General features: G+C 42.8%; 2 protein-coding genes across 2 annotated transcripts in view; one reads left to right on the top strand and one right to left on the bottom strand.

The window, feature by feature from the left end:
- The window catches only part of LOC115137729 (vomeronasal type-2 receptor 1-like), a 42,055-nt gene extending 36,947 nt beyond the window's left edge, over positions 1 to 5,108 (top strand). Inside the window, exons 9-11 of the mRNA XM_065024972.1 lie at positions 3,133 to 3,148; positions 4,324 to 4,472; positions 4,656 to 5,108. Of these exons, the coding sequence (XP_064881044.1) occupies positions 3,133 to 3,148; positions 4,324 to 4,472; positions 4,656 to 5,108 (618 nt within the window). The remainder of the gene's footprint in view (positions 1 to 3,132; positions 3,149 to 4,323; positions 4,473 to 4,655) is intronic.
- A 751-nt stretch (positions 5,109 to 5,859) lies between these two features.
- Positions 5,860 to 11,144, bottom strand: LOC115136579 (extracellular calcium-sensing receptor-like). The gene is made up of 9 exons (XM_029672119.2): positions 10,845 to 11,144; positions 10,136 to 10,430; positions 9,903 to 9,989; positions 9,385 to 9,651; positions 8,747 to 8,953; positions 8,322 to 8,594; positions 7,955 to 8,182; positions 7,582 to 7,705; positions 5,860 to 7,489 (listed from the first exon to the last, which is right to left on the bottom strand). Exons 1-9 carry the CDS (start codon positions 11,108 to 11,110, stop codon positions 6,576 to 6,578), a joined length of 2,661 nt encoding a protein of 886 aa, XP_029527979.2. The 5' UTR covers positions 11,111 to 11,144; the 3' UTR covers positions 5,860 to 6,575.
- Positions 11,145 to 15,565: the final 4,421 nt, after the last annotated feature.

Raw genomic sequence — 15,565 nt, 5'->3', positions numbered from 1 at the left:
ATTGTGGACTTCAGGAAACAGCAGAGGGAACACCTCCCTATCCACATCGATGGAACAGTAGTGGAGAGGGTAGTAAGTTTTAAGTTCCTCGGCGTATACATCACAGACAAACTGAATTGGTCCACCCACACAGACAGCATCGTGAAGAAGGCGCAGCAGCGCCTCTTCAACCTCAGGAGGCTGAAGAAATTCGGCTTGTCACCAAAAGCACTCACAAACTTCTACAGATGCACAATCGAGAGCATCCTGTCGGGCTGTATCACTGCCTGGTACGGCAACTGCTCCGCCCACAACCGTACGGCTCTCCAGAGGGTAGTGAGGTCTGCACAACGCATCACCGGGGGAAAACTACCTGCCCTCCAGGACACCTACACCACCCGATGTCACAGGAAGGCCATAAAGATCATCAAGGACAACAACCACCCGAGCCACTGCCTGTTCACCCCGCTATCATCCAGAAGGCGAGGTCAGTACAGGTGCATCAAAGCTGGGACCGAGAGACTGAAAAACAGCTTCTATCTCAAGGCCATCAGACTGTTAAACAGCCACCACTAACATTGAGTGGCTGCTGCCAACACACTGACTCAACTCCAGCCACTTTAATAATGGGAATTGATGGGAAATGATGTAAAATATGTCACTAGCCACTTTAAACAATGCTACCTAATATAATGTTTACATACCCTACATTATTCATCTCATATGTATACGTATATACTGTACTCTATATCATCTACTGCATCCTTATGTAATACATGTATCACTAGCCACTTTAACTATGCCACTTTGTTTACATACTCATCTCATATTTATATACTGCACTCAATACCATCTGCTGTATCTTGCCTATGCCGCTCAGTACCATCACTCATTCATATATCTTTATGTACATATTCTTTATCCCCTTACACTTGTGTCTATAAGGTAGTAGTTTTGGAATTGTTAGCTAGATTACTTGTTGGTTATTACTGCATTGTCGGAACTAGAAGCACAAGCATTTCGCTACACTCGCACTAACATCTGCTAACCATGTGTATGTGACAAATAAAATTTGATTTGATTTGATTTTGACTCTGGAGGGGATACAGAGCCCCTTCACAGACATTTCCCAGCTGAGAATAACCTATAACGTGTACCTGGCTGTGTATGCTGCATTGAATTCGTCATGCCAATGTAACCCTTTTTGTTATTTAATATCATAAAAAATGCATGTCCACTTAACTTCTTGCGTCGAGCCATCCCGGATCCGGTATCGTGACTACAGCCTCAAAAGCTCATTACCATAACGCAACGTTAACTATTCATGAAAATCGCAAATGAAATGAAATTAATCTATTTGCTCTCAAGCTTAGCCTTTTGTTAACAACACTGTCATCTCAGATTTTAAAATATGCTTCTCAACCATTGCAAAACAAGCATTTGTGTAACAGTATTGATGGCTAACGTAGCATTTAGCGTTAGCATTCAGCATGCAACATTTTCCACAAAAACCATAAAAGCATTCAAATAAAATCATTTACCTTTGAAGAACTTCAGATGTTTTCAATGAGGAGACTCTCAGATAGCAAATGTTCAGTTTTTCCTGAAAGATGATTTGTTTAGGACAAATCACTCCGTTTTCTGCGTCACGTTTAGCTACGAAAAAAACCCTGTATCCAGGATTGTGTAAATCTATCAGCAAACTCATTAGCATAACACAACATTAACTATTCATGAAAATCGCAAATTAAATGAAATTAATCTATTTGCTCTCAAGCTTAGCCTTTTGTTAACAACACTGTCATCTCAGATTTTCAAAATATGCTTCTCAACCATTGCAAAACAAGCATTTGTGTAACAGTATTGATGGCTAACGTACCATTTAGCATTAGCATTCAGCATGCAACATTTTCCACAAAAACCATAAAAGCATTCAAATAAAATCATTTACCTTTGAAGAACTTCAGATGTTTTCAATGAGGAGACTCTGTTAGATAGCAAATGTTCCGTTTTTACAAAAAATATTATTTGTGTCGACTAATCGCTCCGTTTTGTTCATCGCGTTTGGGTAAGGAAAATAAATAAATAATAAGTCATTAAAACGCGAACTTTTTTCCAAATGAACTCCATAATATCGATAGAAACATGGCAAACGATGTTTAGAATCAATCCTCAAGGTGTTTTTCACATATCTATCGACGATAAAATCCATCGTGGCAGTTTACTTTCAATTCTGAAGAAATGGAACGCGCATGAACCTACAGATTACGCACACAGGACACCGGGCGTGACACCAGGTAAATGTAGTCTCTTATGGTCAATCTTCCAATGATATGCCTACAAACACGTCACAATGCTGCAGACACCTCGGGGAATAGACAGAAAGCGCAGGCTCATTCCTGGCGCATTCACAGCCATATAAGGAGACATTGGAACACAGCGCCTTCAGAATCCGGGGCATTTCCTGTATGAAACTTCATCTTGGTTTCGCCTGTTGCATTAGTTCTGGGGCACGCACAGATAATATCTTTGCAGTTTTGGAGACGTCAGAGTTGTGTCTTTCCAAGGCTGTCAATTCCATGCATAGTCGAGCATCTTTTCATGACAAAATATTGCGCTTAAAACGGGCACGTCTTTTTATCCAATAATGACACAGCGCCCCCATAGGTTCAACAGGTTAATAGTCACTATGGGGATATGTTTTGAGTTATTACATCATATTAACAGTGTAATGGTCATGTTTGTGTCTCCACTCCTCCAAGCTGTTGCAGCACCTGAACCAAGTTAACTTCACCACTCCACTTGGGGAGCCGTTCTACTTCCGGGGCGCGGACGTCCCTGCTGTGTAAGACCATGTGAACTGGCAGGCCACGCCCCAGGGGTTGCTCAAACTAGTCACAATTGGCCGTGTAGACGGGTCCAATCTCCTCATCAACCAATCAGCCATCCAGTGGAACACAGGATCTAGTACGGTAAGAAAGACCATTTTTAAAACATGAAGTGAATGGTTTTGTTCAAATGAAATTATTTACATGGCATGTACAGGTGCCTGTGTCAGTGTGCAGTGACAGCTGTCCCCCAGCCACCCGTGTAGCCAGGAGGAAGGGGGAGCCTGTCTGCTGCTTCTACTGCATCTCCTGTGCTGAGGGAGAGGTCAGCAACACCACAGGTCAGTGTAGTGAATATCGGCCATCTCACATCACTGAGGTGTGTGGTTATTCCCACAGTCTGTTGTGTGTTAATGATTACTTAAAACTTCTTGATGCAACCATCCCGTTAGCGGGATCATTTACGTCAACATCAGCTGGATTGCAGCGCGCCAAATTAAAATGTAATTACTAAAAATAGTTCATTTTCATGAACTCACAAGTGCAATATAGCAAAACACAGCTTAACTTGTTGTTAATCCACCTGGCGTGTCAGATTTCAATAAAGCTTTACGGCGAAAGCTATCCAAGCGTTTATGTAAGAACATCTCTCTCAGTAGACAAAATATTACAAAATGCTAGCCGCCAAGTAAATTTGTCACAAATGTCAGAAAAGCAATAAATTAAATCGCTTACCTTTGATGATCTTCGGATGTTTGCACTCACAATAAATGTTCATTTTGTACCATAAAGATTATTATTATATCCAAAATACTTCCATTTGTTTGGCGCGTTATGTTCAGAAATCCATAGGCTCGAGCGGTCACAACATCGCAGACGAAAATTCCAAATAGTATCCGTAATGTCCACAGAATCATGTCAAACATTTTTTATAATCAATCCTCAGGTTGTTTTTTCAATATTTCATCGATAGTATATCAACAGAGACACAATGGCTGCTCCAAACTGTTGCGCAAGCAAAATTCTGGTGACACCCAGCTATACACTGACGCGATGTGATCTTTCTCGCTAATTTTTACAAATAAAAGCCTGAAACTATGTCTAAAGACTGTTCACAACATGGGGAAGCCATAGGAAAAGGAATCTGGTTGATATCCCTTTAAATGGAGGGAAGGCATTCAATGGAACATGGAGCATTCCAAATAGAGGCCACTTCCTGGTTGAATGTTCCTCAGGTTTTGTTCTGTTATCAGTTCTATTATCAGTGCTGTTATACTCAATATACTCAATACAGACAATATTTTGACCATTTTGGAAACTTTAGAGTCTTTTCTACCCTAATCTGAATTATATGCATATTTTAGATTCTGGGCCTGAGAAATAGGCAGTTAAATTTGGGTACGTTTTTCATCCAAAAATCAAAATACTGCCCCCTACACTCAGCAGGTTAAGACTTATTAGACTGAATGAGTAATGATGCTTTTCAATCATTATAGTAATGAGTTAAATCTCATAGGCTCTATGCAATGTGAGCACTGTCCTCTGGAGTTCTGGTCCAACAGCCATCGGACCGCCTGCGTCCTTCGTCAGCTCGAGTTCCTCTCCTTCAACGACGTCATGGGCGTCACCCTGACCACTGTTGCCGTGTGCGGCGCTGTGGCAACAGTGGCTGTGTTTATGTTCTTTGAAGTGTTAAATGGGATCATATTGAGTATTCTTATACGGTACCATGTATGTGTAACCCTTCCAGGTGCGGGCAAACAACTCGGAGCTGAGCTTCCTGTTTCTAACTAATCAATAACTTATAAGATAAGTAAATTGTGTTTGTAATTGTGTTTGTAAACACAGGTGATCATTTGTGCAGTGTGGCTGTCCGTGAGCCCTCCCCTGCCTTACCGTGACCTAGGCGTCAAGGGGTCAAAAGTTATCCTCGAGTGTGAGGTTGGCTCTGTGGTCAGTTTCTCTCTGGTGCTGGGCTACATCGGCCTGCTGGCCTCCCTCTGTCTCCTCTTAGCCTTCCTGGCCAAGAAACTCCCAGACAACTTCAACGAGGACAAGCTCATCAACTTCAGCATGCTGATCTTCTGTGGTGTGTGGATTTCATTCGTCCCTGACTACGTCAGCTCTCCTGGTAGATACTTAGACGCTGTGGCGATATTCGACATCTTAGCTTCCAGCTTTGGGTTACTGCTCTGCAACTTCGCTCCGAAGTGTTACATCATCTTCCTGAGACCAGAGAGACACCAAGAAACACATGATGTCCAAATAGGAACCACCAAGAAACACATGATGTCCAAATAGGAACCACCAAGAAACACATGATGTCCAATTAGAAACAACCAAGAAATACATGATGTCCAATTAGAAACCACCAAGAAAAACATGATGTCCAATTAGAAACCACCAAGAAATACATGATGTCCAATTAGAAACCACCAAGAAACACATGATGTCCAATTAGAAACCACCAAGAAACACATGATGTCCAAATATTGTCATCTTTGTGTTTAGTTAATCACACCATCTCACTATTGTTCTGTATGGATAAACTTAACGAAGAATGACATGATACACTGTATAATACTTACCAGCAAGTTACATATTTAACAGACAATACCTAAAGTCGATGGACACAAATGAACAGGACTTTCCTACCCTGCTGGTTGCGTATGTTTCTAATGATTCAATAGTGAGTCAGCAGTGACGCACGGTTGAGTCATCAGTGATTCAATAGTGAGTCAACAGTGAGTCTACAGTGAATCAACAGTGAGTCAACAGAACAGAACGTCTTCCTCTGAATCACAACATGACTTTTCTTTACCATCATCAATAGACTTTAATGACATCCATTTCTCCCCTGAAAGTCAGTTCTGAAAACCAATCAATTAAATTAGATATGGTTAATTAAACATTTTGTTCATTCTTTTCACATTTTATAAGGTGTGTAATTCTCTTTTCCCATATGACACAGTTTCCTGATATTTTAATAAAGTATCTTTGTACATTTCAACGGTTCAATAAAAACACATTCAAGCAACTCCTTTCAAGTCAAACTGTTTTATTAAATGAAAATGTGCATTAATGAATAATTCATTCATTGGTGAATAAGTGTGGCAGCATAATCCTTTAGAAGGAACAGGGAAGTTAAGCTGTTCCACGCTATGTGATGATACGATCGAAAGCCTTTCGATGCAGAAACCCACTCATCTGGGATTACCTATCCCAAATCCCAAATCCTTCTTAACTGCCCAGGGAAATAAATCATTTATTATGTGATTAATATTTACTCACAGAAGGTTCAATTATAATTAATAACATGCTACTACACATAACTAGGGTACTAACAGAATGATAAAAACTATTTGATTTGATTTGATTTATTGCCATCAAACTACAAACAGAAGTGGAAACTAAAAGGAGCTACTTAAAACTATTTGAGACCATCGAACTCTGTTACTTTTCATGTCTCCTTTCCTTTCTTTGCATGAAAGAGTGTGAAGCAAATCGCTAGCAGGTATAGTACCTCCACCTAGTGTTCATATTTCAGATCAGCGCAGAGGACGTCTTGTTATGCTATTGAGCCTATGGGAGAATCTCAATTTAATTTCTGTGATTCCTCGTGTCCTCTCTCCTCGGTCTCCAATTCAAAACCCAATGAATGAGAAGGTTAGATGTCCCGCTCCACCTAATCTTCACATCCAATGGGTTTTGAAAAGAAGGTGAGGAGAGAGGACATGAGAAATCAAGGAAATTAAATTGAGATTCTCCCTATGTCTTGGTTGTGGCCCGGCCCATCAGAGCCTTCTTGGTGTTCCTCTCTGGCCTCAGCAGGATGATGTAACACTTTGGGCCGAACAGAGCCACCAGAAGGCCAAAGCTGGAAGCTAAGATGGCGAATATCTCCACAGCGTCTGCGTACATCCCAGGAGAGCTGATATAGGCAGGGACGAAGGAGATCCACACAGCACAGAAGATCAGCATGCTGAAGGTGATGAACTTGGCCTCGTTGAAGTTGTCTGGAAGATTCCTGGCCAGGAAAGCCAAGAGGAAGCTAAGGAACGCCAGGAGGCCGATGTAGCCTAACAACGCTCCGAACCCTGCTACCGACCCCACCACACACTCATATACAATCTTATCATTACGGTAGCGCGTGTTTTTGTGTGGAGTTGGAGAGGCTGAAACCAGCCAGGCTGTGCAGATAGCAGCCTGGAATGAGGTGAGAATCAGGACTGTTCCTCTCTGCTGCCCTGCACCAAACCACTTCAGGCTGGCATTGCCCCCGGGCTTAGATGTCCTAAACACAGCCAGCACCACCATTGTCTTCACCAGTATACAGGAGACACAGAGAACAAAGCTGATACCAAATGCTGCATGCCTCAGCTGACACGTCCACAGCCGGGGCCGGCCAATGAACAGCAGCGAGCACAGGAAGCAGAGTTTGAGTGACAGCAGAAGCAGGAAGCTGAGCTCAGAGTTGTTGGCCTTGACAACAGGCGTGTTCCGGTAGCGGGTGAAGATTCCGAGGACCACTGCACAGATGAGGGCTCCTAACAACGAGGCGGTCATCAAGGAGAGTCCCAGGGATTCCTGGTAGGAGAGGAACTCAACCCCCTTAGGGATGCAGAGGTCACGCTCCGGGCTGGACCAGAAGTCCTCTGGACATCTCGAGCACTCGGCAGAGTCTGACAGAAAGACAGACAAAGCAAATGTGGAAAACCTTTTCTACAGCCCCAAACCACCCTCAAAATCTTTAAATGATATTAATTTCACTGACCTGTGGTGTTGCTGACCTCTCCCTCAGCACAGAAGATGCAGTTGAAGCAGCAGACAGGCTCCCCCTTCTTCCTGGCTACACGGGTGCCTGGGGGACAGCTCTCACTGCACACTGATCGTGGAGGCTATAAGGACGAAGGGGGGGGGGGGGGAATTTAACCTTTATTTAACTAGGCAAGTCAGTTAAAGAACAAATTCTTATTTACAATGACATCCTAGGAGGGAGAACATCAGACTTTTATACGCCCATGTTTATACTCCCATATTTATACTCCCATATTTAATGCTTCTTTGCCCTCCACTGATAATGAGTTTACACTGTTTCTGTTGCAGTAGTGAAATATGCTCTGTAGCTATATAACTTTACAAATAACCTTTTTTGACTCAAAATTCCAGAAAATTCTGTCCTCGTCCAGTGTGAGCTCTTGTCCTGTGGGGGCTGATTCGTCAATCACACCCACAGTCTCCACCTCTATGCTCCCGTCCTGGAGCCACACCCAGTTCAGGATGTCATAGATGGCCAAGGCGTCCCCGTTGTCATCGAAAGAAACGCGATCGCCAAACCCTGTGGTGAAGTTAACCCTCTGCAGGTAATGGACCAGCTGGTCAGAGGAGGGGGATGGAGGGAACAGAGGGAGGAGATGAATGAGGAGGAGATTATGTAGACAAAACACAGTATGATGTAAGGGAACCTTGACTTAGAAAACAGTGTTTGTGTGCTTGAGTAGGAATATATCCCACCTGCCAGTGCTCTAGTCTCTGTAGGCTGGCACAGCGGTTCCCACTGAAAGGTCCTCTCCCTGGCACACACTGCAGTAGGTCATGCAGGGCATGGGCCAGGGCGTACACTGCCTTATACACGTTATACTCCGGCCTGAGCTCAGATAAATCCCCACAGTTGGTCTCCACATCCCTCAGGTCCTCCTGACCTGTACATACATCACCCCCAGCCTCCACCCAACCTGCTGGGGGCTCCAACCTGCACCCAAACACAGCCTCCCAGAACTGTCTCACCTTATCAGAACAGAGAAGGAAATGTTAAAGAGGAACACTAGTTTTTATCTTCTGTAATGTAGTATTTATAGGCAAAGTAGCCTTATAAATGTTTTAAATATAATGTATGTAGTAATTAAATTGTTGGAGTTAAAGACAACAAAATACTTCACCATGTTGTTTCCAGGGTTATTGTCAGGTTGGTCGTCGGGGCGGATGCTAAGCAGGAAGTCCCTGAGGCCGGGTATCTCTCCACGACGGATGGCGATACCCAGGGTACCCCCCAGGTAGGGCATGAGACGGGGGGTGTGAAACACAGAGGAAGTGCTCCAGGCTTCACTGGCGATCCACTGGAGACCCTTCACATTCTGCACCACCACCTTGTAAAAACAGCTTTATATTTAATAATCTTGGCATCAAGAACAACACAGTGGTAATACGCTGTAACACTTTTATACACTGTTGTTTGTGAGAGTAACATCCTACAGCTGTTATGGCTGTTATGGCTGTAATAATGTCTGTAGAATGCATTTGATGATAAAACATACTTACTAATACCGTGATGTGTGGTTGTCCCCCTAGATATCTTAATAAGATGGACACACTAACTGTCCAGGGACACCGATATGTAAAATATATGCACACATCACTGACTGTAAGTGTCTTTGGATAAAAGCATCTGCTAAATGGCATAACTAATATTATTATTATTAAGTGTAAATCTCTCTGGATTAGAGCCTCTGAAACTAAAATGTGAATGTATTGTAAGAGTTATTTTAGATCAACTGTCAAGATAAAATCATCTCTGAACCTCATCCACCAGAGGGAGCAGGTAGGCCTCGTTGGAGAACACCACCACCACACGAGCAGAGGAGCTCTTGATCTCTCCCACGATCCTCTGCAGCTCAGTGGGGCGGTTGTCTTTGGGCAGGACCTGGGAATAGGCCACACAGCCCCCTGACTCGGCCAGGCTTGAGTGGAAGGACCGGGCAGCATGAACTCCGTAGTCATCATCACTGAACACCAGTCCCACCCAGGTCCAACCCAACCGACGTAGGATCTGGATCATGGCTCGCACCTGAGATCACATCAACAGAGATTAGAGATTACTGGTGTTATTACAGAGACTGGAGAGTATAGAGAGATCAGCATAAATTACATACATTATTTGTGTCACCTTTTATTTTGCCTTATCTAAGCTTTTTTTCCATTTATTGAACCTTTTATTTACCTGTGATGCCATTACACAGTATAAAGTGTATAGTGAGTATACATGGGAGCTGACGGTTCACTGTGTAATCATGTCATTGTAGCCTTCTAGAGACAGACCTGGAAGGCGTCACTGGGGATGGTTCTGAAGAAGGATGGGTACTTTCCCCGGTTGCTCAGACAGGAACATGTGGAGTAGTGACTCACCTGATGGAGAGAAATATAAAATGATTAATTATAATTTCTTCAATTAATTAATGAAAAAGAAAGGTTTCATGCCTAGACACATTTAAGACCAATACAAGAAGGACATTTCCAATAGTGTTATCATCTTTCTATTCTTTCTGATTTACCATGGGGACCCGGAACAGCCCTAGGACACTGGAGATGGCGATGGAGTGTGTGGACCCTGGGTCTCCCACAATCCCTAGCACCGGGGGTGACCCAGAACAAGTCTCATACAATAGGAACTCTTCCTCGGTCCCACTGGCCAATGACATGGCAGCACGGAGCGCTACTCCCAGCTTCAGGCAGTTGTCATAGAGCTGGTATCCGAGCTTGATGTTTGGCAGAAGGTCAGGGTTTCTGTTGATTTCATCTACTGCAAACGCCATAGTCTGGGCCTGCTGGAAACCACAACTGGTAAAACTGAAAAGGAACATTCAATCAATTTGTAAATGTTTTAAATCGCTCTAGAGGTGTTGAACCCTGTGCACCTTTTAAGGGGTGTGTGAGAGAGAGCTGTCTTAATGGATTGAGAGGAAAAAACAAGTTACTTTTGTCAAGGATAGATAATAAAATAGCTTTATCTTAAAGGTACATTTGCTTAGAAAACAGGAATAATGATAGAAAACAATGGAATACACACAATTTATTCACATATATTTTGAAACTGCAATGTACTATTCACCAATGTAACAAGAACCCAGTAGGTCTCCGGCACCAGGGTTGGTTAACACTGATCATAGTGAGGCTTCTTATAGTAGGGATGTCTATCTGTCCTTTTTAGGAGAGGTGCAGACACACATCCAGTCCAGTCCAGTCCAGTAGATGAATACTCACCCCTCACAGTAGAGCTGCTGGGGTTCTGATGTGAAAGATAGCTCAGGGAACACAGTGAAGTAGTGGACCTCAAACAGACCTCCCAGAATCACATCACCCTTCTGGTACATCCCATTCAGACTGAAATGCTCCCGCAGACGACAGGACGAGGAAGTGGACGAGGCAGAGGAGTAGTTCAATTGAAGGCTCAGAGATGAGGAGTTCAGCATCATGACTATAGATAAGTAAAGGTTAATATATTGCTTGACCCTCATAGCTGTACTCATAGCTGTACTCTCCCCCTCTCTCTCTTGCTTACTCTCTTTCCCTCTCTTTTATAGTGTCATTGGAGGTTGACACTATATGGCGTTTAGTGGAGTTGCCGGGGTAGGGGAGGCAGGGGGAGGGTTGTTAGGTGGAGGGGAGTCGGGGGGGGGGGGGTCAGAGTTGCAGGTAGGAGTTGAGACGTGGGAGTGTCAGAGAAAGACGATATGTGAACTGTTGCCACACGAAAAGTGCAACCAGGGAAGAACAAATACCATTCTAAATACAACACATAGTCATGTTTATTTATTTTCTCTTTTGTGCTTTAAATATTGGCACATCGTTACAACACTGTATAGAGACATAATATGACATTTGAAATGTCTCTGTTCCTTTGAAACTTTTGCGAGTTTAATGTCAGATTTTTTATTTAACTTTTGTTTATTATATATTTCACTTGCTTTGGCAATGTGGTCATATGATCCCAATGCCAATAAAACCTTTTGAATTTAATTGAAAGAACTATTACACAACTCCAAGTTATTCTACCATGTGTCCTGTAGGTGAGCTGTTTTTCTCCCTCTCCCCCTCTCAATCTCCCCCTCTCTCCCTCTCTCTCTGCCTCTAACTTCCTCTCCCTCTCCCTCTCCCTGCCTCTCTCCCCCTCTCTTCCTCCCCCCGTCTCCCCCTCTCCCCCTCTCCCTCCCTCCCTCCCTCACTCCCTTCCTTCCTCCCTCCCTCCCTCCCTCCCTCACCCCCTCCCTCCTTCACAGATGTTCCAGTTTATTGCTTGGTGTCTGTTAAAAGGGTTCATTAGCTCCAGGTTAATAATGAGGTTGTGATGAATCAAGAGACACACACACACACACACACAAATCCAAATAAAATCTAATTTGATTGGTTGCGTACACATATTTTGCTAAATGTTATTGTAGATGTAATGAAATGCTTATGTTCCAACAGTGCAGTAATAGATAACAATACACACAACATCAATAACATGGAAATAAGACATATACAAATATTAGAACATGCAATGTCAAAAATATTGTGCATGAAATGTGTGTTTGGATGTTTACGTACAATATATGAATAAAAAAAGGTGTGTACAGGCCTCCTGAGTGGTGCAGTGGTCTAAGGCACTGGATTGCAGTGCTTGTGGCATTACTACGGTCCCGGATTTGATCCCTGGCTGTGTCAAGACGGGCAGTGACTGGGAATCCCATAGGGCAGGGAAAATTGGTCCTGCATCGCCCGTGTTAGGGGACTGTTTGGCCCGGGTGGGTCTTTACTTGGCTCATTGTGCTGGAGCGACTCGTTGTGGTTCCCCGGGTACTGCAGGCTGGCAACGACATCAGGTGAATGGTGTTTCTTCCTGCACATTGGTGCTACCGGCTTAAGCAGGCGAGTGAATATGCAGATCAATAATTTACATATCCTTGCATCAGGTCCTGAACTACAGGCAGATAGAGTTGGGTATGCCATTATAGGAGAAATTTTAAAAAAGCGTACAATAAGAGTTTAAATATTCATATTCTTGTTACCATTTGAAAGGAAACACTTTTAAGTTTGTGGAAAAATGAAATGAATTTAGGAGAATATAACACATTAGATCTGGTAAAATATATTACAAAGAAAAACATACATATTTGAAATGCAAGAGAAAGGCCATACTTTCAGATAGTGGTATAGGTGTACTTTAGATGATGGCCACCAGATGGCACCAGTGTGTGTACAAAGTTTCAGACGAATCCAGTGAAGAATTACATTACTGCACAATATGTTGTAGTAAGTCTGCCTGGTGTTTGCCAAAATCTGCCTAATTGGTCAATTGATACTTGTTAAAGTATTTAACTATAGAGAACATACAAATTGCTATGGTAATATATATTTTTTAGTTTACACACTCCCAGAAATGTCATACATGACGGATCAGTAGTTTATACACTAACTTTCACACATCTAGATGGCCGGGCGGGGTGGGTGTGGAGCCAGAGACAGCAGTGAGGTCAAACTGTAGAACCCAGACCCTTCTTTTGAACATAAAAATTGATTTGAATAAATAAAAGGATGCTACATTGTATCTCTGGGACCCTCAGGATGACAAGTCAGAACAAGATTACTGAATGTAAGTACATTATTTACCTTCAGAGGTGAATGTATCAAACCAGTTTCTATGATAAAAGTGTTTTGTTGTTGTGCACTCTCCTCAAACAATAACATGGTATTTTCTCACTGTAATAGCTACTGTAAATTGTACACTACTGTTAGATTAACACGAATTTAAGCTTTCTGCCCATGTCAGATATGTCTATGTCCTGGAAAGTTGTCTGTTATATACAATGTTATTCTAGTTACATTAGCGCACATTAGCAACAACAGTCCAGGATTAGGGGCACCCATCCTGTAGAGATTTTTGGTTTGGCTTGTCATTTTTTGGAGGTGTGTGTGTGTTTGCTTGCTGTTGGCCTGCCTCCATAACCCTTTAGTGTGTCAATGAAAGCTGTTAGATCTGGTTTGTATTAGGTATTTCCCTGTGATGTTCTTCCGTGTGGGGTGTAAACTGTGATGTTCTTCCCTATGGGTGTAAACTGTGATGTTCTCCCCTGAGGGGTGTAAACTGTGATGTTCTCCCCTCTGGGTGCAAACTGTGATGCTGTGGGGTGTAAACGGTGATACCCTTCTGTTAAGAGAATTATGTTCTCAATGTTCATAAACCAATTCAATCAAACTAGAGGCTAAAATAGTCAATAAGGTTTATTCACGGGAACATTGTAAAGTCAAGAATACAAAACAATTCATTTTATGCAACCATACGCACACATATTCACACTAACATTAGCACACAATGTCCTGCTACGCACACACATTCACACTAACAGAAGGTATCCTACGCACATAGTGTCTCACTACCCAGCCGACAGAGATTAGACCTTGAGACGTACTCCCCGTTCTCTCCCAAATCTCTAGGCAGGTCAGCGCCGAATTTTGCTCAAACAGTCTGTCTTTTTCGGCGAAAGCATAACAAGTATTTATGTAAGGACATCTCTCTCCGCAGACAAAACATTACAAACAGCTAGCAGCCAAGTAGATTGGTCACGGATGAATTGCTTACCTTTCATGATCTTCGGATGTTTGCACTCACGGGACTCCCAGTTACACAATAAATGTTCCTTTTGTTCCATAAATATAATTTTTATATCCAAAATACCCTCATTCCGTTGGCCCGTTATGTTCAGAAATCCACAGGCTCGAGCGGTCACGACCGGTCAGATGAAAATTCCAAATAGTATACGTAAAGTTCGTAGAAACATGTCAAACGTTTTTTATAATCAATCATCAGGTTGTTTTTAGAATATATATTCGATAATATTTCAACCGCACTGTACCTTCTTCAATAGGAGAGAGAGAGAGAAAATGTTTGCTCCAAGCTGTTGCGCATGCAAAACGCTGCTGGTACCCAGCCATACAATGACGCGATGTGATCTTTCTCGCTCATTGTTCAAAATAAAAGCCTGAAACTATGTCTAAAGACTGTTCACACCATGTGGAAGCCATGGGAAAAGGAATCTGGTTGATATCCCGTTAAATGGAGCGAAGGCAGGCAATGGAACAGAGAGCTTTCAGGAATAACAGCACTTCCGGGTTGGATTTTCCTCAGGTTTTCGCCTGCAATATCAGTTCTCTTATACTCACAGACAATATTTTGACAGTTTTGGAAACTTTAGAGTGTTTTCTATCCTAATCTGATAATTATATGCATATTCTAGATTCTGTGCCTGAGAAATAGGCAGTTTCATTTGGGTACATTTTTCATTCAAACATCAAAATACTGCCCCCTACACTCAACAGGTTAAAGCAGAAAGCACCAGTGACCCGGTCTATAAAAAAGTGGTCAGATGAAACAGATGCTAAACTACAGGACTGTTTTGCTATCACAGACTGGAATATGTTCAGGGATTCTTCCGATGGCATTGAGCAATACATCACATCAGTCACTGGCTTTATCAATAAGTGCATCCAGGACATCGTGCCCACAGTGACTGTACGTACCTACCCCAACCAGAAGCCATGGATTACAGGCTACATTCGCACTGAGCTAAAGGGTAGGGCTGCCGCTTTCAAGGTGCAGGACTCTAAATCGGAAGCTTACAAAAATTCCTGCTATACCCTCCAACGAACCATCAAACAGGCAGTGTCAATACAGGGCTAAGATTGAATCACATTACACCGGCTCTAACACTCGTCTTATGTGGCAGGGCTTGCAAACTGTAACTACAAAGGGAAGCACAACTGCGAGCTACCCAGTGACACGAGCCTACCAGACGAGCTAAATCACGTCTATGTTCGCGTCGAGGCAAGCAACACTGAGGCATGCATTAGAGCATCAGCTTTTCCGGATGACTGTGTGATCACACTGTCCGTAGCTGACGTGAGTAAAAACTTTAAACAGGTCAACATACACAAGGCTGCGGGGC

The sequence above is a fragment of the Oncorhynchus nerka genome, linkage group LG11, assembly GCF_034236695.1.
Source record: "Oncorhynchus nerka isolate Pitt River linkage group LG11, Oner_Uvic_2.0, whole genome shotgun sequence".
Classification (NCBI taxonomy): domain Eukaryota; kingdom Metazoa; phylum Chordata; class Actinopteri; order Salmoniformes; family Salmonidae; genus Oncorhynchus; species Oncorhynchus nerka.
Note: the sequence above shows the minus strand (reverse complement) of the source record. Positions and strands in the feature narration are given on the sequence as shown.